Below are 21,503 nucleotides of genomic sequence, written 5' to 3'. Positions count from 1 at the left end.
TATATGGTTGACCTGAAGAATGAAAGCTATACACTTTGAAAATTATGAGTTTTATCACAGCTTATCGACACTAGGGGTGTGACAATACACTTAGCTCACGAGATGAGACGAAATACAGATACTTGGTTCACTAGAACGAGACAATGTTATAATACTGTTTTAAAGAAATTTTCAATGGCAAAATATTTGTCTTTTAATTACAAAAAGTAAAACAATGCAGTTGTATTTAGAAATATTTTAACTAATTTAGGGCTGTAACTAATGATTATCTTGGTAATCAAGTAATCTACTGATTATTTTGACAGCAGAGTAATCTGATATTTTTAGTAACACAAACAGACCTAAGTGAAAACCAGGCTTTAGCATGACTATTTATATATAAACTAACGATGAGGCAATAATAATTGGCAAAAATAAAAAATAAAAATAAAATTACATGATTGTATTGAACAGCACTGTTAAAATACATAAATGTAATATGCTTACACATCATATGAACATAACCAAGTACATTATATATTAAAACAAACACCTGCAGAGGCCGCCAACGGCCTGGTGATGTTTCACTTTACAGCGTGATTAAACAATGTTTAAATCCAATAAATTGTAATATTTGGCCACGTGCAGAAACTTTTATTTTGAAATCGCGATGTACAATACATGGCATATTTAGACATAGGTTGATGTATTCTCCTGTGTTTGCAAAGGTTTATAAATGATTTACGTTACAAATCTAGTGAGATAATGCACACTGTTTCTCCAGATGAACATTAAGCAACTCAAACTCACGGCATATGCAGAGGAAGAGTTTAGCCCCTTTCACACATACGGTCTTTACTGGTAAATCACCGGTAAGTTACCATTAATACATCATGTGAGAACAGGACCTTTTCAAAAATCACGGTAAATTTGTTCTGGCGATCCTATCGTTTTATGGAGATGACATGATTACTCTGAGCTGTTTACAAAGCTCCGCTGCTTTTTAATGAGTTATTCTGTGTAAATATGTGCTAGATGGACATATTTGACCATTGCGCCTCGCAGCTTTTTGTCGCGCTTCTCCATTCATCAGCTGCGACTCTGCAGTTGGATACTAATGCGCGACTCGTGTTTATAAGAGCAAAACATTCTGATTGGCTAGTAATGTTAGTTTGGTTGAGAGTGAAAGCTGTGCTCCTCTCATACATTGGTAGGCGAACTCATGGACTCGAAAGCGATATCAACCAGTTTTTTTTTTTTTTTAATGTAGAACTATTTATTTTTTCTGCAGACAAACGCTGCACGCCGGAGATCCAGCACGGTGCCGGAGAACTTTAAGCCCTGAATATCTAAACATTCTTGAATCAGAAATATCTGCTAATGGGGTCAGAAACATGATCTTAATTCAAAAGCTAAACAAGATTATTTTTCCTGCCCCATTAGCAGATATTTCTGCTTGTTTTAAGCAAAAACTAACACAATTTTGATCTTTTTTTTTTTTTTAGAAAACAAGATTTAATATCTTAAATCATTTTACTTGTACAGTAAATTCATCTTGATTCAAGAATGTTTAGATATTTATACTAGAACACAAGACACAAACACTAAGATAATCATTTTTGCAGTGTAATTAGTAGCTTGAGTTAGGATGCAGATGTTCATTAATGTCAGTGACATCTGTAAAAAAAAATTTTTTTTTAAATTTTATTAACCACTGGTCTTCCATAGTAGCATACATTTAAATCATGATAAACACAGTTAAAACCACATATAGCACCTCAATACCATGGTAAACATATAACTGGTTTTTAGTTATTTGTATGAAAAACAGTAGTCTAAATACATTTAGTATAAATGCACAAACGCAATAGCTTAATCACAGAAAACACTGTAATTATATTCCATTACTCCTTTAATCGTTTTGTTCCGCTTTTGGTGCATAAACATTAATCGAACTCTCCATATCGCTTCATCAAGGAAAATTATATCGTGAAGATTCGCGATAATTATCGTTATTGATTTTTCTCCCAGCCCTTGGTTTAGCTCGTAGTAGGGATGGACGATGTGACCATTTCTATTTCACAGTATCTTTGTTATCATCTTAACTCTTCCTATTTTTAATAACAAACAATAGGACAAACACAGAAAGACACAAGTGAAATAAACCGCGCTTGAAGTGTTTAACAGCAGCGCGACTCTAATTCTCACCGATCACGATCTAGTACGGTCATACGGATTGTGTTGAGGCGGATGCTGGATTAATAATGACGGGAAACGCTGAGACGTTGAGGGTGAAGCCCTGTGAGAGACATGCGGATATATTTGGCTTTAATTAAATGCATTTAAAGGGGCGATTGCTTGACGATGCTAAAAAGAACATTATGTTGTGTATTTGGTGTAATGAAATGTGTTTATGCGGTTTAAGGTTCAAAAAACACGTTATTTTCCACATACTGTACATTATTGTTTCTCCTCTATGCCCCGCCTTTCTGAAACGCGTCGATTTTTACAAAGCTCATCGGTCTGAAAAGCGAGGTGTGCTGTGATTGGCCAGCTATCCAGTGCGTTGTGATTGGCCGAATACCTCAAGCGTGTGACGGAAATGTTACCATATTTGGAAACACACAGCGTCTCCATGACAACAATACTACAGCGAGAATAAAAGCTACGCCTTCTCTCTTTGCGTAAACATTTGGGCGGTGTTATGCAAATCTTCCCACGCAGTGATGTAGACATGTGGGGGCAAATCATGTCATTTGACCCCTTAAACTGTAATTACATTTATTTATTTTGACGCTGCATCTGCTTCATTTCATGAACTCCCTCAGAGTAGACGACATTGTTGGGTTTTTCCAGCTGAGATACGATAAACACTGACAGCCAGTCAGAATCCATTCAGATTTAAAGGGCCGGCACATTTAAAACAGCAGATGATGTTAGAGTTAGCGTCGTTAGTCATAGCTGAGGTGCAGAAAAACACACCCCTGTTTAATAAGACAAACCCACTTTTCAAAGATGCTTAAAAAAAATGGATATCGGAATAAACTATTTGTTATACCCTCTGAATAAATGGTGGTATGCAGAGTTGGGGGGGATGCATTACAAGTAACATGAGTTACGTAATCAGATTACTTTTTTCAAGTAACTAGTAAAGTAATGCATTACACTTTTAAATTTACAATGAAATATCTGAGTTACTTTTTCAAATAAGTGACTTTGTTCACTGACAGTGTTGAGAGAAATCGGGAGTAAATGCAGACAGAGGCTCTTCCTTCAGGCTGAGGATTATTCATTTCACTTCTGGTGTGAAAAGGCCTTTACAGCTGCCAAATATATCACTTTTGGGAGTTTTGTTATTAAACAAACAAGCAAACCCAGCCCAGATGACAAAATGTAACAATGCATTACTTTCGCAATTAGTTACATTTTATGAAGTAACACAATATTGTAAAGCATTACTTTTAAAAGTATCTTTCCCCAGCAGTATTAAGGAGAGTATTAACGAAGATTAGACAAACCTAACAACCGCTGCATGATGCCGTTTGTCGTGAGGATAAAAATAACTTCCCAAAACATTCAATACGCTGATATTAAAAATGCATTTACTTCATGCTAAGAGCTCATGGACATAAACAGAACATAAATAAGACATCAACGGCAGCATTAACCACTTCTCTGAATGAACGCTCATTGAGTGTCAATCACATCAACAGAGCACGCCTGTTCCGATTGTTCGGACCAATCAGGATCAAGCAGGAAATGAGCTCGCCGTTACCTCTGTGTGACGCATCATCTCCTCCAGCTCAGAAATCTGAGTCCTCACTTGGTCTTCTTTGCTAATTAAGTAATGGATACTCTTCGATAGCTTCTCCTGTTGACAGAAAAGTTAAGCCTATTAGAACACAGTGGAAATAAACCGGCCTCCCGCATGATTTCTGGACAGAACGAGACACATAACACAGCTTTTGTGAGTGCTGCGATCCGGACAGAACATCAAAAGACAGAAGTGATCGCATTAAGAATGAATGAGTCCCAGCTGGTGTTTGCAGTCGTCTAGTGTTTCTGACTCGGTCGCTTCATCACGCTCCCTCCCCGGACAGAAACACGAGCGCTTGTTTTCAGCTCGGGCATCAATACTTTAAAGGGGTCATAAATTGAGAAAATCGACTTGATCTTATGACCTATAAAGAGGTCATTTGCACTATAAAAACATGCTGCGAGCTGATGTTGACCAATCACAGCAGCGGACGCTTACACTGAAGTCTTAAAGAGACACTAACTAAACAGTTCAAAGTAGAATAGAAAATGACCATTTATTTCTAAATTATGACTCCTACAAATCGTCATACAGCTCTGGAAAAAATGAAGAGCCCACTGGAAAATTCAAAGTTTCTCTGGATTTACTAGGTGTGGGTTTGAGTAAAATGTTAATATTTATTTTATTCTATAAAGGTCTGATAACATTTTTTCCATAAAAATTGTCATTTAGAGTTTTTTTTTTGCTGAAAATGACCATTTGCCAAAATAACAAATTATTTCATTTGTTGCGATTGAAAATCAGGGTTATTCCACCAAATATGGACTTCTTATGAAGTTAAAACATTAAAAATAAATATAAACATGTTTAAAAACATGGCATCTTTTTTTGTTATTTTGACCATTTATCCAAAAAATGCTCTAAATTACAACATTTTTATTTAAAATATGGAAGAAATGTCTTCAGTAGTTTACAGAATAATTTTTTTTTAAATTATGTTTTACTCAAACATGCAATTAAAAATCATAAATCCAGAGAAACTGAGTTTTCAAGTGGTCTCTTCATTTCTTCCAGAGCTGCAAGTGCACTATGGAAGCCCATTTCTGCCACTGAATAATAAAAAAACAAGAAAGTGTGACTTTTTAATCTCACCTTTATGATTTTCTTCTCAGAATTGCGAGGTATTAACTCTCAATATAAACTCTGAGAAAAGTACTCCTGATTTCAAGGAAAAAGTCAGAATTACAAGATATAAACCCAGTATGAAATCTGAGAAATTAAGTCAGAATTGCACGATACAAACTCACAATTGCAAAAAATATATATATTTATATAAAGATTGAGTAAAAAGCAAGTAAACATGCTGCTATTTTGAGAAAAAAAGTCAGAATATTATCTTGATCTTTTTTTTATTCTGTGGTGGACACAAGCTTCCATAGAGCACCTCAGAAAACATTACAAAATAAAAAATGCTGTTTATGAGCTCTTTAGGAGCTGTTCTGAACATGGACAGATGAATGTTATTACACTGGACGCACCTTGAGGATCTTGTAGGCGCTGCTCATGGAAGTGACTCTGTGATTAGCGTGAGATCCGCCGAGCTTGCACAGATGACACACGGGACGCCGGCACACCTCACAGTACATGTTGACCTTCTCCATCTCGTGCTCGGGACACATGAGCACCTGGAACCCAGGGTTTGATGGGTTAGATCAAGGACAGCAGCTGATATAGCGCAGCGGTGGCGGGGTTGATACGGACCTTCGGTCTGAAGTTTGTGGTGGGTCCCACGTACTCGTGCTGGGCTTTGGGGGGGGGGGGGGGGGGGGGGCAGGAGCACGCGCACACACACTCACTCGCACTCTCTCTCACACACTCTCACTCGGGCTCACACTCACACACCGTCTCACTCACACACACAATGAAGCACTAGTGATCAAAGAAGGACAGACACACGTGGAGTGACTCAAACTGAACACAGCACAACAGCAGACAGTGATCTGGACACGAGAAACACTAGATCAAAAAATGGCAATTAAAAAAGAATTAAGCAAAAAAAACGTCTGCAAGTTATTTCGCAGCACTGAATGAGATCAAGGTCACTCTTTTTAAAGCTGCGGTGCGTCATTTCTGCTCCACCAACAGAACTGATGATTTCCCGACAGGTTTCCACAAGGGCTGAGAAAATAAACCGATGCATCGCGAGATTTGTGAGATTTTCCGAATGTGTCGCAATTCTTTCTCCAGTCGAGTCTGAGCTTAGTTTTGAACACTGCATGCTTCAGAAACAGCCGTACTCTGCTCGGCTCCAAATCCTTACACACACTTGAACCTAAAATAATCATTCATAAGATTCGAAAAGGTTGAAGCGTGTTTACAGTGGGCTGTGTTTTACATTAATCCGACGTCATAAAGCATTCTGAGCAGAGGTGAAATTACAGACTCAGCTGACCGCACAAGCGCTCTTCAGCTCTTCTTCATGAGTGTTTGAGTGTGCGGATAAAAACTAGAGTAGAGCGCCATCTGCTGTTAAAATATAAGCTCAGAATCCATTCCTGAGAATCGCGATGCATTCAGAAGATTTCAGAATCCATCCACAAATCAATTCTGCACCGATTTATCATTGCAGCCCTAGTATCCACAAACACTCCGTCTGCCATTGGTCAGCCTAACAGACAGCCCCGCCCCAAACACGCCCCAAACGCTTGACACGTCTGGCCGCTCAGTATTGTGATCATCTGACTCCACCAATGATGTGTGTTTGGGGCGGGGCTGTCTGTTAGGCTGACCAATGGCAGACGGAGTGTTTGCAGTCAGTTGCTTTGTCCAAATACCCACACTTGCGGTCTTTGGGCCTTTTAAGACCACAAGTGTGTGTAGAACTTTTCATTACCTGATGGGACACACTTATAGTGTTGTAAAAATGCAAGTGTTTACATAGCTTTATTTTTATTTTAAATACTTTGTGTTTTAAATTCAACTTCAAATTCAAAGACTAAGTGTCTTTCCAGAACATGATGCATGATGGGATACACTAAGCCTGGAACAGCGCTCTGGAGCAGTCCTGGAGATAGTGTGGGTTTAGTGTGCGTTAAGGGCACTGTGCTTTGGCGTTTTTGAACGCGCGCTCTCAAGTGGCCAAGACTGCAAGTGTGGGTATTTGGACAGGGCATGTGTTTCACACATGTGCTAAAAACTGAAATTGAACATGATTCTCTTGATTGCAGTTGTTCTTCCCTCCTCAGGTTATGATACTAACATGACATCTACACTCCAACAACAACTTTAAAATGTTGTATAATACTTTAAAGGAGACCTCTTATGCCCCTTTTGTCTTATATTACAAAATGTAACATAAGTCTCAGATGTCCCCAGAATGTGTCTGTGAAGTTTCAGCTCAAAATACTCCACAGATCATTTATTATATCATTTTGAAAATGCCTATTTTGAGTGGAAGCAGAAACAGGCTGTTTTCTTGCATGTCTCTTTAAATGCAAATGAGCTGCTGCTGCTCCCCGCCCCCTTTTCCAGAATAGAGCTGCGCCTTTACAGCTTATATCTCAGATCTCTGCCAAAAACATCTGTTTGGTTTTGATTATGTCTATCGTGTTGAAATCATGCATTTTAAAGCCATATCAGTTTAAGCATCTGATACAGGGTTTTCTGAGCGCACAGAAAGCATCCGTCACACGACATATGAGTACTAAACTAAGTTCTCTTTCATGCGTGTATTTGGCAGTTTAAGCGCAATAAGATTTTCATGATATTTCACCTTTAAAACACTGCTTACATTAAGAACACACAATGTTTATTTTTCCTCTTCTAAAGGAACGGTGGCAGGAACTTCTCTGGCTGTGTAAACAGTGGCATGACACGTTGAGCTAAACAAGCGTAACCCAGCCCTAACCTAGACTTTAACTGCAAGCGTGACCTCTTTACGGTCAACACATCCGTTATTAATCACTTTTACATTCAGCGCTAAGAATGTCAGCCTTTATCAGTGCTGAACGCATCTGTTCTAGCGGTGAGGGACAGATGATCACACAGCAGCTTTAAAGCGAGATGAACCTCTCTCTGCAGACGGTCCAGGTCAGTGTCATGGGCTTCTGCAATGGGCTTTCAAGCATTGATGGCAAAGAACAGCAAAGAAAAATGCAAACAAACACCAAACGAGAGACAGCACCACACCACACAGACGGAAGGGGCGACGCATGCGGACGATGATGAGCGCGGGACGGGTTCAGATCGGGACATGAGTGAAATAAAGCGTGTACTTAGACTGAGTGTGCTGCGCCGCTCGGGGGTGGGGGGGTCGCCGCACGGCATGCTGGGACCTGATGCTGCCGCAATGACACTCAGCGCAGAGGGGAGAAAATAAACGCTCAGACCAGAAACAGGCCGATCACAGCACAAGAGACGGCCGTCCCTACAAAACCACAGAACCGCATGGGTACCAGCGGCTCACGCTCGGGATGGTTCGTCTGAGTCGGAAGGGTAGAGCGGGTTCTGAGACGCAGCTTGAAACGAATCCTGAGCAGTGGTCGACCGATATATCGCCAAGGCCGATATTTGGCATTTTTCACATATTGGCATCGGCCGATAAGTTTCTCTGTTTGGCCGATGTGTTTGAGGCGGGACTTATATTTTACACACAGTGCTCACATTCTCCTCTTGTTCGCCGTCGTCGTTAACAGTTCTGTTCAGCTGTGAGATCTTGTGACGTGTGCATGTGTATCTTGCATGATCGCGTGTTCTCTGCGTGACTTTCGGTGCTAACTGAATGCTTTAAACGTTACATTTGTGATTCCAAATTATCTATTTATGCACGGTCATATTCATGTCATTTTCACTGTGTGCTGTGTGTAAAATGAGTGTACCTTTGGCTTTATTTGACAAAATATGATTCCCAATGCACACAAACTTCCCAGAATACTGAGTGCTCTGTTGGTTACAGTGTTTACTACCTTTTTAATTATATTTTTATTAAATATTTATTTATTTGTGAAAAATACTGTGTCATCTAAAGTACAACTATGTTTATTTTACAAATTTATTTTTTAATCCATTTTCAAAGGATTTCAAATTACTTAAATATTAATTAAAATAAAATTATATTAGTCACCCTGCTTTCCAAGACATCGGCTGTCAAAAAAACAATATCGGTCGAGCACTAATCCTGAGCACAGAAGTTTATTACGTGACCAGACGTTCTTTACACAGCCTGCTGCTAGTATTTATTGAGTTGCTGTGGTCTAGAAGAAAAATGTCTGAGTATTGTCTCTGCATGAGATGCTCTGGGATTCCTGTGTTCCTCCACAGCAACATTACACACTGGTTCTCACGCTCGCGGTCCAAACGCAGTCTGTACGAGAGATTTAAAGCGACATTTCACCCAAAAATAAACATTTGCTGTTAATTTACTAACTCTCAGGCCATCCGAGATGTAGGTGACTCTTCTTCTTCAGTAGAACAGTACAGAAGATTTTCAGCTGAAACCGTGCTCCTTGGTGATTCATAACATGCAAGTCAATGGGTACCGGCACTTTGAGAATAAAAAAGCATATCAAGGAACACAATATGAATCCTTGTGGCTCCTGATGATATATTGATGTCTTGAGAAGTGAAACGATCGGTCTGTGCAAGAAAGTGAACATTATTTATGACATTATTATCTGTAATCCCACTCTGGAGAAGGTTTTCGTCCAGGATATCCCTGTACTTGGCCGCATTCATCTTTCCCTTTCATCTTTATGAATCACCAAGGAGCACGGTTTCAGCTAAAAAAAACTGATTTACTGTTCTACTGAAGAACAAGAGTCACCTACATCTTGGACGGCCTGAGAGTTAGTAAATTAACAGCAAATGTTCATTTCTTTAAGCGGCAGTGTCATCTCGCCGTGATTCGATCCTCTGTTGTTTACGCAAAGCGGTGCGCGCGAGAGTACAGGGGGTCTAGAGACACAGTACTCACTACGGCTAATTAAATTATTTAACCCACATCTACCTCTCGCTCCAAACGACCTCCTCAGCGAGGCTGCAGGCAACAGAGAACAGTGAAACAAGACTAACAATGGTTAAACGTGAACAGAAGTGGAGTGAAACCTGATTCACAACCAATGACTGTACGAACATGACAACAGCATCACATTTCTTGGGGAAAAACTGCAATGAAAGCCAACAGTGTAAAAGAAGAGATGAGGAGACACTAAAACAGCAGTGACCAAAACCTGCTCAATCATTCCTGCAGTGATAAAGAAGCACAAAACATAAGCTCGTGTAACTGAATCTGCCGCTGATCTCGTCCTAATTCTAGGAGGATAACAAGAAAAACTACTTTTGGACCTAGACAAAACACGTCATCTAAAATAATGCAGTTTTATAAATACTAATAATAAGCTCTTTATGCTAGATCAGGCTTTCTGCAAGGTAAAGAAGACTTAAGACCAAGTAAAGAAAATAGCTTTGCTCCCAAAAAGTAGAATATGGAAATAAGTTAACTTTTACTGTAGAAGAGTGCTGTTCTTCATTAGTATCGGCTTATTTTGCAGAGCAAACGTCTGAAGATTACTAAATCAATTTACATTTACTTGAAAAGCAAAATGACTTGATGTGAAGTCTTGTTTTATGAGACATTTATCCAAACGAAGTGAGTTTATGATTGAGTTTAAGACGAGAACAAATATCTGCCAAAGGGTTCAGAAAAAACCCAACTAAATTCTGAGAAAACAAGTTTTCATTCCACATCGACAGACATGTTCCTATTTTAAATAAACACATTTTGCTAAATTTTGTAAACATATATTAATTTAAGGACGTCAAACAAGACAAAGATATTAGCTTGTTTTGTTTGCAGTGCATGTGTCATTTGATGCCAGTAGTTTCTGCTAATCAATTTAGATTCAGATCCAAAAATGCATTGCAAGTGGATGTTTATTCACCCTGATCAATGTCTGAAGTCACTGGGGGATATTTGTAGCAATAGCCAACAATACATTGTATGGGTCACAATTATACATTTCTCTTTTATGCCAAAAATCATTAGGATATTAAGTAAAGATCATGTTCCATGAAGATATTTAGTACATTTCTTACCGTAAATATATCAAAACTTAATGTTTGATTAGTAATATGCATTGCTAAGAACTTCATTTGAACAACTTTAAAGATGATTTTCTCAATATTTAGATTTTTTTGCACCCTCAGATTCCAGATTTCCAAATATTGTCCTCTCCTAACAAACCATACATCAATGGAGAGCTCATGCCTGCATCTCCTCTGTGAGAGTGAGAGTAAGGGTTACCTGACCGCACCAGGCGCTCCAGCTTCTCCATGCTGGGGGACGGGCCCCTGGCGCGAGGGCTGCCGGGGTTGGAGCTCTCGGACCCGGCGTCGGTGCTCAGAGAGTCGTCGTGGTTGGGCATGAGCAGCTCTCGGACGCAGCGGTGGCACACACTGTGCTGGCAGGGCAGCACCAGCGGCTGTGTGAAGAGCTCCTCACAGATGGGGCAGATCAGCTCCCTCTCGATGCTCTTCATCGGCACCTGCGGAGCACACACAGCTGCAGCAGGAGCCCAGAGACGCACTGACCTCGGAGATCACGCGCGCGCTTGGGGAAGTCGCTTGCATGCTTCACTTTCTGTTCCGAGCGTCAAAACTACGCTAAACTCTGTCGCAAGCGCGAACGAACGTCGACAAGGCATGGCTTATTTTAAAAACATATTAAATGAATTCTAAACAGTCGGCTCAACTTCCCCTCAGCAGACAACAGCGGTGTGGTTCAGGATTCAGCACTTACTAGCAGCGCGCTCCGCCTGGACATCGCGATCCGGACCCAGCTTCGAGGAAGAACCCAACAACGCCACGCGCACGCGACCAGCCGAGTGGGCGGAGTCACCGGCCGTCTCTATAGCAACCCCGCAGCGAAGCTATTCGGTAACTAAATAAGGGGCGGGGTCCGCTACAGAACGCTACATTATACATGAGGCAGGAAGACTTGTATCCAAGACGTGTTAAAGCTTTCTTTTTTTGTTATATACATGCATAAATGGTGCTTTGCTTGTAATATAACTTCGCTGTGCCTAATTTTGTAATGTATAAGTATGTCCAAGCCGACGCCAAATGCTTCACAGTTATATTCACTGACAACATGATGCAAAATCCTTATTTGACTCGAACTCTAGCACTCTCTACTCTAAATCTATTTGATCTATTTGTTGACTTGACCCTCTAACACTTGCTCTCTCCATCCGTCTTCTAACAGCTTGCTTTCTTTTGTTTATATAAAGCTTGCTACGTGTACTGCGTTAGACTGAGACTGGTCATAGCTCTTGCGTATGATTGCTTCTGTGGTCCTCCTCTGCAAGTCGCTTGGGATGAAAGCATCTAATGACTGCATTAATGACTGAACGTGGAAAACAAGGCGCAGCAGTGACGCATGCGAACGGGATGCTGACAGCAGCGGATGAACGAGCGATTATTTCTCCGTGACACCGACCGACTGCAGAGAAATACAGTCATAAAGCATCCACATCATAATAGCAGGACCGATCATCATCAGATGAAGCTCACCTCGCCTCTCTCGAGGCGCTCCACGATACTCGCGAACTCCGACATGTCCGAGTCAGCTCTCCTGATGAAGATGAGGATGAGGATGAGGATGAGGAGGGTCCGCTCGCAGAGATCGAGAGAGAATTCATTCAACTCGAGCACCGTCTCGAAGACGCGAGACCCCGCCCACTCGCTGGCTCTGTGGGCGTGGCCTCGCTGACTGACAGCTCTTGGTGCAGCTTCATCAGGCCACACACATGAGCAGATAATGCTCAGTGCAGCACATGTGCACAGCTCCTGAGAGCAGCAGTATCACACAAGCAGCCCTGATGCAAACACATGCTTCGTGTACACATGATCAAATACTGTACACGTCTAAGAGCATGTAACCCAGCAAAGCAGGACAGCAGAGCAGGTTTACCTCATTAAACTTCACATTTATGATTCATTGCACATGTGGGTCATTCAGGTTTTCTCTGAACATATACTTTATGCTGTGGTGTAAACCTCAGTACAAGCAGCACTTGAAATCTGTCGAGTAAAACTCAGAATCGACACAAATATCGCCTTTTTATATGAATTATTCATCAGTTTTTCCTCCTGCAATCAGAGTTTGACGCACCACATCCAGCAGTTTACAGCCATCTCTAACCGTCTGATGTTTTGAAGGTTTGACGTTAAATCCAAACCACCTTTGACCCATAATTCTGCATGATTGTTCTGTATATGTGAAGCAGTGTCTCTGGAATATCTCCCTTTATTCTATTCTAGGACAGTGTTTCTCAAACAGGGGTCCGTGGACCCCTAGAGGTCCTTGACGTAAGGCCAGGGGGGCCGTATAAAGTATGAGTCTGTGTGTGTGTGGGTGTGTGTGTGAGTGTGTGTGTGTGTGTGAGAGAGTGAGTGTGTGTGTGTGTGTGTGTGTGTGTGTGTGAGTGTGAGTGTGATTGTATTATTTTCATAGTTCATACCATTCTAAGTTAATGATTTAACAAAGGGATCTTTGCTCACCTACACATTGCTATTATCATGCATGCAACACTTAATACATGTTCTTCCTCAAAATATGTAATTAAAAGATTTTATATATACATATATACACACACACACACACTCACTCTCTGACACACATACACGCACACACACACACACACACACACACACACACTCACTCTCTGACACACATACACGCACACACACACACACACTCTATCACACTCACTCTCACACACACACACACACTCACACACACTCTCACACACACACACACACACACACACACACACACTCTCACACACACACACATACATTTTTCTCCAGGGTTTTTTTTTGTCTTAAGGTGACTCTAAAAATAATATCTAAATCTCAGACATGTTGAAAACAACTTGATAACCATTATTAAATATGCATATAATAATCACACATATAACAATTCAAAAAATTATTATTTATCATAAACATCTCAGACATGATAAAAGCTCTTCATTTATTGACACTCGCAGTCCATCAGTTCAGCACTTCAACTTTACATCATAATAAAATACGAGCAGTGTGACTGTCACTTCTACACTAGATATTACAGAATAGAAATTATCTCATCATTTGATCCTTGAAGCACACATTCAAGCGTCTTCAGTGCAGATGTGTGTGTTTATAGCATATACTGTAACATCCTAAAGACATCTGAGGCACATTCAAGAGAGGACGATGATTTCACAGAAAGAATAAGAAACGGAAATGTATATATATATATATATATAAAGCGTAAAACAGAAATAAATAGTGTATAATAGTCCAGGATCAGCTGGTCTGTAAGGCAGAAACTAATAATCAAACACTGATGAGGGAGGATGAATCCGGGGCCCAAACGAAGCGAAGCGTCATCATGTGCTCTTCTGCCTCCACGCCTCCTGCAGCTGCTGCAGACTCTCGAACGCTCCAACACTGATGTTCAGCGCCGCATGCAGCTGCTGCCATCAGAGACAGACCACTGATGCACAAGTACATGTGGAGAGGGTCTGCGGAGCGACGACAGAGCGCTCATCAACACCTGCTGCTCGAAAACTGCTATATATTACTCGTTACTACTTACTCCTTTCAAAACTAATATGTACGGTGGCCGAGAGAGCTCAACGCGCTGCAACTTAAGAAAACACATGCAAATGAAGAAAGAGCTGCAAATAGCACGGACCACAACGGAAATGTTTCTTGGGGACCCAAAAAAAGTGAGGGACCCGGCTGGGATTTGTTTTGTGCAGTGCCTTTTTTTTGAGTTTCTGCTAGTGATTCTTTTTTTTTAATTATTATTATTGAAGATATAACATTCACAGGGGATACAGTCATAGCAATAAATTACATGCACAACCAGAATACAAAACAATAAATATAAAGAATAATAAAAATGATATTGATTTGAAATGATTTTATGAATCTCTCTGCTCATCACTTAATAAGAAAGCTGTTAAAACTACTGTGTTGATGGAAAAATATTGACTTTGATGTAAGGGTTACCTCCTGTGTATTCTTTGAAGTTGACATTTTATGTGTAATTTTCCATTTAAGTTATTTTTTATTTTCATTTATTTATGATTTATTTAAAAAAAAGAAAAGATGTTTAACTTTTTATTTATTTGTTTTTGTTCTGTTTATATTTCATTTTTATTATTCTTTATATTTATTGTTTTGTATTCTGGTTGTGTATGTAATTTATTGCTATGACTGTATCCCCTGTGAATGTTATATCTTCAATAATAATAATAAAAAAAAAGGAATCACTAGCAGAAACTAAAAAAAAAAGCCACTGCACAAAACAAATCCCAGCCGGGTCCCTCACTTTTTTGGGTCCCCAAGAAACATTTCCGTTGTGGTCCGTGCTATTTGCAGCTCTTTCTTCATTTGCATGTTTGTGAGGATTTGCAGCGGGTGTGTTGTCAAACTGATGAAGGTGTTTTTTCAATTTGCTGGTGTTTTCTTAAGTTGCAGCGCGTTGAGCTCTCTCGGCCACCGTAAATATGTGTCCCTGCAGCACAGAAGCAGTGTTGAGTCGCTGGGGGATATTTGTAGCAATAGCCAACAATACATTGTATGGGTCACAATTATACATTTCTCTTTTATGCCAAAAATCATTAGGATATTAAGTAAAGATCATGTTCCATGAAGATATTTAGTAAATGTCCTACCGTAAATATATCAAAACTTAATGTGTGATTAGTAATATGCATTGCTAAGAACTTCATTTGAACAACTTTAAAGATGATTTTCTCAATATTTAGATTTTGTTGCACCCTCAGATTCCAGATTTTCAAATAGTTGACTGGTTTTGTGCTCCAGGGTCACATATTATTATTTTACTTGTTACTTTCTGGCACCAGTAATTAGTTACACTACTAGTTACACGACTTGTCCTTCACGCCTCACAGAAGCTGGCAAGCTGCATAGCTTCCCCATAAAATTCTTCTAAAATGTTACTAAGAATATATTTCTGCCGTATCATGTGACCAAAATCCACAGTGGATCGCAGTCAGAAGTGATTAGGAACACTCAGGGCTGACTGATAGTAGCATCATCCGCTGAATGTCAGCTTTTCATATTCCATATGCTTGCTGCACTGGGACTGAGTCGTGAAAACTATGAAAATAAATCAAGGAACTATTAACTAAGTAACTAACTGTTTTATGAATAGTAACTGTAATATTATCGTATTAGTAATTAGTTGCACTACTAGTTACTGCAAAAAGTACTATAGTAAAGGGCAGTGTATATATTGTTTTTGTATTGTATCAACAGTTTTTTTAAATATTTATCCATTATTTTTAATTTGATGATGTAACATCGCAAGTATCGTGCAAGTTTTGGTTTGATTTTTTCAAATACGTTTTTTTGCTTCAAATCAAAGTTTGTGATTGTCCTCGTGATTCATGAAGACTTTAATCAAGACTTAAATCATATATTCATATTCATATAGAGCACCAGCACTCCTGTCCTGATAAAACCATCAGATACATGTATATTGAACATGTTTGCCCTGAGTGTGTCTGCATCACTGCTACACAAATATAATCAAAAGTATTATTTAGACTATTTCTAGATTTATATGCTCATATTTTATGTCTGTCTAACACCTGCGAGGCAGCACATTTCTCTACACGAAGCTCTGGACTGGAGAGAAAAGCAGTGTTTTGAGGTCAGTGTGATTTCTGGTCATCAGGTGACACTGGAAACATCTCCAGATCCTTCAGAAACACAACGCTCTCCTCAGTCTCACACACACACACACACACACACACAACAGCTCCCGAGCGCTCTGTACCTGGATGACTGATTTAGCGAATCCGCCACCAAGCGGTCCTGCGTGGACAGAAGGCAGCTGCGGTTCTTCTGGAAGTGAGTGTACTGGAACACGACACAAGAGCGCATGTTAGACTCACCACTAACACAGATTCACACTGACAACACTCAGAAATATCTGCAGGGAGAAAATTACAAACACAGGCCAAATGTACAAATCCTTCTTTTGATTCCACTAACAGGTCTGTGATGTTTGTGTCTTCTGAATTCACCCGAGCTGTGTAAGAATGGAAGTGTAGTGTGTACTAGTGTAGTAGTACTAGAGATCTGATCACTAACCAATACTAGTGATGGTCGGCTTGGTAAACAACAGAGAATTAACCAAAGCAGAATTCATCTTATCAGTCTATTCTTTTCCCGAATTCAATGTTTTCCCCCCATTAAAATTTTTAATGGTTAAATTAATCATCAAAAATTCTAAATCATTATCAATATATTATATATATTGATGTTTACCTACAAAACCAGCACTGGCTCTGCTCACACTGACAACACTCAGAAATATCTGCAGGGAGAAAATTACAAACACAGGCCAAATGTACAAATCCTTCTTTTGATTCCACTAACAGGTCTGTGATGTTTGTGTCTTCTGAATTCACCCGAGCTGTGTAAGAATGGAAGTGTAGTGTGTACTAGTGTAGTAGTACTAGAGATCTGATCACTAACCAATACTAGTGATGGTCGGCTTGGTAAACAACAGAGAATTAACCAAAGGAGAATTCATCTTATCAGTCTATTCTTTTCCCGAATTCAATGTTTTCCCCCCATTTAAATTTTTAATGGTTAAATTAATCATCAAAAATTCTAAATCATTATCAATATATTATATATATTGATGTTTGCCTACAAAACCAGCACTGGCTCTGCACCCTTTTACCTAAACTCATTACTTCAGAGTTATGTGCCTCTAGAAGCTTGCGTTCTTTAAGTGAACGGCGCTTTATTGTTCATCTTTGGGCAGGTCATTCCACCAGGAGGGAACAGTTCATGTAAAAGTATGTATAATATAATATAATATACACCTAAAAATATAAAACACACCTCTGTTAATTAATTTGTACTGGCTACCAATAGCTGCTCGCATAAAATTCAAGGCATTAATGTTTGCCTACAAAACCACCACTGGCTCTGCACCCCTTTACCTAAATTCATTACTTCAGACTTATGTGCCCTCTAGAAGCTTGCGTTCTTTAAGTGAACGTCACTTTATTGTTCATCTCAAAGAGAGACAATCACTTTCACAGACTTTTCATTAACTGTTCCCTCCTGGTGGAGTAACCTGCCCAACTCAATCCCAGCAGCTGAGTCCTTAACCATCTTCAAGAATCGGCTAAAACACATCTGTTCCACCTTTATTAGACCCTCTAACTCTAGCACTCTATTCTAATTCTATTCTTTAAAAAAAACTAGCTTTTCTAATCTTTTAGTATTCTATCTATTTGTTTTCTTTTTATTTATTATACAATTAACAAAAGCAAAAAAGGCCTCTAACACTAGCTTGCTCTATTCTTTTTCTATTCCGTCTGTTTTTCTTTTTATTTATTATATAATAATAAAAAAAACTTGCTTCGTGTACTGCGAATAAGACTTGTTATAACACTTGCAAATAACTGTAAATGCATCTTGATTCAAGAATGTTTAGATATTTATACTAGAACACAAGACACTAAGTAAGAGAATCATTTTTTGCAGTGCATCCCGCGTTATTCAGTAAACTCTGCTTTTGTGCCTGGATTCCGTGAGTCTGCTCTTCATCCCACGGTTCGAGTCCTGAGGCGACAGAGACGTGACACACCTGCAGCGTGGCTCCGAGCCAGAAGGAGTAGCAGGCCGTGGAAGCCGTTCTGCTGTCTGGATCCGCTTCAGCTCTCGCTCGCTGAACACCTCCTGCAGCTTTCCCATCATGCACAGAGACGCCACGGCACAGAACGTGGACCCGCCTGAGTGAAGACAGAGCCGTTATCATCACCAGCGTCACTGACGGAGACCGGAGAGAGGTGTGAGACTCCAGTCCAGCTCCCTGACCGATGCAGCGTCATCAACATACTGTGCTCATCACATCAACACAACTCACATTAAGCTCTGTAATGAGATCAGTTAGCCAGAAATGATCATTCAGTCATCATTTACTCTCCCTCGTGTCACTCAAACCTGTTCAACTCGCTTCAGTGGAACACAAAAGATGTTTTTAGTTCTTCATCCATGTGATGAAAGTCAACGGGGTCCAAAGTGGTTCGGTTCCCAAACATTCTTCTAAATGTGAAAATTAAGTTCTGATATATTTACGGTAGGACATTTACTAAATATCTTCATGGAACATGATCTTTAGTTAATATCCTAATGATTTTTGGCATAAAAGAGAAATGTATAATTGTGACCCATACAATGTATTGTTGGCTATTGCTACAAATATCCCCCAGCGACTTAACACTGCTTTTGTGCTGCAGGGACACACGTATCTTCTTTTGTGCTCCTCAGAAGAAAGTAAGTCATGTCTGAATGACATATGGGCGAGTGATGATGATTTCTGGCTGAAGCATCGGTTTAAACGCAGTGGGACTAAAACACACATCACTAAAGACGACCAATAAACAGACGGAGTGTGTGACCTACAGAGAGCTCTGCGTCTGTTCTGTGAGTTACTCTCGTCACGAGGAGTGAGCCGTGTGGAAGAGCTGGATTACATCAGAGATCCGCTCGACCTTTGACCCCTGCTGACCCACGGGAATAACTTGTGTTTCTGGGTAATCATGAGGATTCGCTTACACTGCCACAGGCACGTTTAGAGCGGACTCTGCAGGCCAGCGAGAGCGAGACGAGCGTCAGAACAACCAGACACGCCAGGCCCGTGTAGGTCATGGCCACGTGAGCGCTGTCATACGTGTGAGGAGCCCCGGGGCCCTGCGGAGACACACGCCTCACTGCTCTACACCGGCTCTACAACACACAGACACGCTGAAGAGCTTCTTAAGGCCAAGACAAGACATGAGTGTTTCAGCACGGTTTGCGTTGATAAAGCTCTAAAAACCTTACAGACTGATGTTTTAGTGCACTTCCTGCAAATATAGAATTAATAAAGGGTCTCAATTAAATCTGTGCAGTGTCACATGGTTAGTGCAGATTATCACATGACCAGAGCAGTTTAATTCCTGTTTGCAGCTTGAGAAGATAATAACTGCATCAAAGCTCCAAAACAAAAGCCTAGTAAAGTATGTTAACATAAAGATATGACAAAGATTTAGGTGTCTAGTATTAATATATGAATTCACATATATTCAGTTTTGTTGAGTGTGGTCAGAGAATGAGTAAACAGTCACAATAGTGACCGCTGAGATAACAGTGAACTTAGGTCTGCAGATAAATCCAGTCGCAGTTGTTAAAATGTTGCAATGACAAAATATTGCACTAAATTAAAAGTTTAAATGTTACAAATAAGTTACAATATTGATGTTGTAGCACTAATATAACAATTTGATGATACATGTTACAGTAAAGTAACAATTTTGAAATACGTTGATGGTTATATTTGTTTTGTCTTTTATCTCTGTGTTCCTGTCAGTGTTGTATAAGAGCGTTTATGCATAACAATAACCCTGGAATGTGATCAAACAGTTTAAAATAGCTGGGCTGAGATATATAATAATTTTGATGACTGCAGAAATATGTTCATTCAGTACACACATTATCCCACTGCTCACAATAGTGACGACCATAACTTTTCCAAAGCATTTTCAAAAAATAACTATTGATTATTCAAAGGGTTACTAATGGCACATCATTTGGATATTTTCATGTCTGGGAAAAATGTGGGATTAAACGGGTTACAGTTTTGAAAATAAACCTTCCAACACATTTCCATTAGTGTATAAATCAGCTCACAAAAACAACAGCTTAATGACTGAATATCTCTGCTCACAAACAATAAAATATGTATATAACTTCTGATTTTCTTCCTCAGTATTTCTGTCTTGTTTTCCAGTACAAGTTAATTAAAAAGCAAGCAGAACCTCTACCGTCGACCTGCTGTAGGGACCGCCGGCGTGTGAGGAGCCACAGCGTCTGAGATTGGACTCTGTTCATCAAGAGAAGAGAAAGCAGACGGGAAGAAGCGCTACAGAGCTTCTAGCACATGATAAATGAGACGAGTGAAGCGTGAGAGACTCACTGTCGTCGGTGGGAAGAACCTGCAGGGAATAAATCCACTCGATTAAACCCGGCTTGTCCACGACATGCAGAGCATCGAGCACATCCAGAGCCGACCGAGCGAAGAACACGATCGTGAGCTGCACAGGAGAACAGAAGAGAGCAGTGATCAACGCTATAAAGTCTCAAAGTCTGTGCAAAATGTAAAAAGGAAATTTGTAAATCAAGCTATTTTAAAAAATAGGAAAAGGGGGATCAAGAACAATGCGGGATCCTAAAGTCTAGGTGGTCTTCTGAATATACGAAGTCTTCTATCAAAACGTGATCAAATTCATCATCTTTTATTAGACTCTAATTTAGATCTTCTTTGTTTATCTGAGACATGGCTTCATGTAAATCCCCTGAGCAGCATTAGAAGCGTATAGGAACGATGTTATGATTGATGTGAAATCTGGCCTTTAGTGTAATGAACTCGCTCGGATGTATTGGTCTGAATCTGACTCGATCACCACACGTCTTTTGTATTAATTGTAATTTATCGTCCTCCATCTTCTAATTCTAGTTTTTATGAAAACTTGAAACAATGACTAAAACAGTGCAATTTCAACAAAGAAGTTATTATGGGAGACTTTAATATTAATTGGGATGATAAAACGGTTAGAAAGAATCTCAGACAGATAACTGATCATTTAGATCTGAAGCAATTGATTAATGGGCCTACAAGAATTAC

General features: G+C 39.8%; 1 protein-coding gene and 1 long non-coding RNA gene across 3 annotated transcripts in view; both read right to left on the bottom strand.

The window, feature by feature from the left end:
* The window catches only part of LOC107573790 (E3 ubiquitin-protein ligase TRIM36-like), a 27,082-nt gene extending 14,912 nt beyond the window's left edge, over positions 1–12,170 (bottom strand). The window contains exons 1-6 of the mRNA XM_016260235.1: positions 11,532–12,170; positions 11,037–11,277; positions 9,592–9,770; positions 5,498–5,548; positions 5,275–5,421; positions 3,755–3,850 (exon numbers count right to left, since the gene is read on the bottom strand). Of these exons, the coding sequence (XP_016115721.1) occupies positions 3,755–3,850; positions 5,275–5,421; positions 5,498–5,548; positions 9,592–9,770; positions 11,037–11,277; positions 11,532–11,555 (738 nt within the window). The 5' untranslated portion in view covers positions 11,556–12,170. The remainder of the gene's footprint in view (positions 1–3,754; positions 3,851–5,274; positions 5,422–5,497; positions 5,549–9,591; positions 9,771–11,036; positions 11,278–11,531) is intronic.
* Positions 12,171–13,747: 1,577 nt separating this feature from the next.
* Positions 13,748–21,038, bottom strand: LOC107573792 (uncharacterized). 2 transcript variants are annotated; one of them, XR_001607570.1, is made up of 5 exons: positions 20,796–21,038; positions 20,644–20,702; positions 18,426–18,570; positions 16,593–16,675; positions 13,748–14,301 (listed from the first exon to the last, which is right to left on the bottom strand). It is a non-coding gene; the product is annotated as an uncharacterized lncRNA (long non-coding RNA). The 2 variants fall into 2 exon arrangements; XR_001607569.1 differs by lacking the exon at positions 20,796–21,038 and having other exon boundaries at positions 20,644–20,783.
* Between the last annotated feature and the right edge of the window lie 465 nt (positions 21,039–21,503).

Source organism: Sinocyclocheilus grahami, unplaced genomic scaffold (genome assembly GCF_001515645.1).
Source record: "Sinocyclocheilus grahami isolate Dianchi unplaced genomic scaffold, SAMN03320097.WGS_v1.1 scaffold2037.1, whole genome shotgun sequence".
NCBI classification, from domain to species: Eukaryota; Metazoa; Chordata; class Actinopteri; order Cypriniformes; family Cyprinidae; genus Sinocyclocheilus; species Sinocyclocheilus grahami.
Note: the sequence above shows the minus strand (reverse complement) of the source record. Positions and strands in the feature narration are given on the sequence as shown.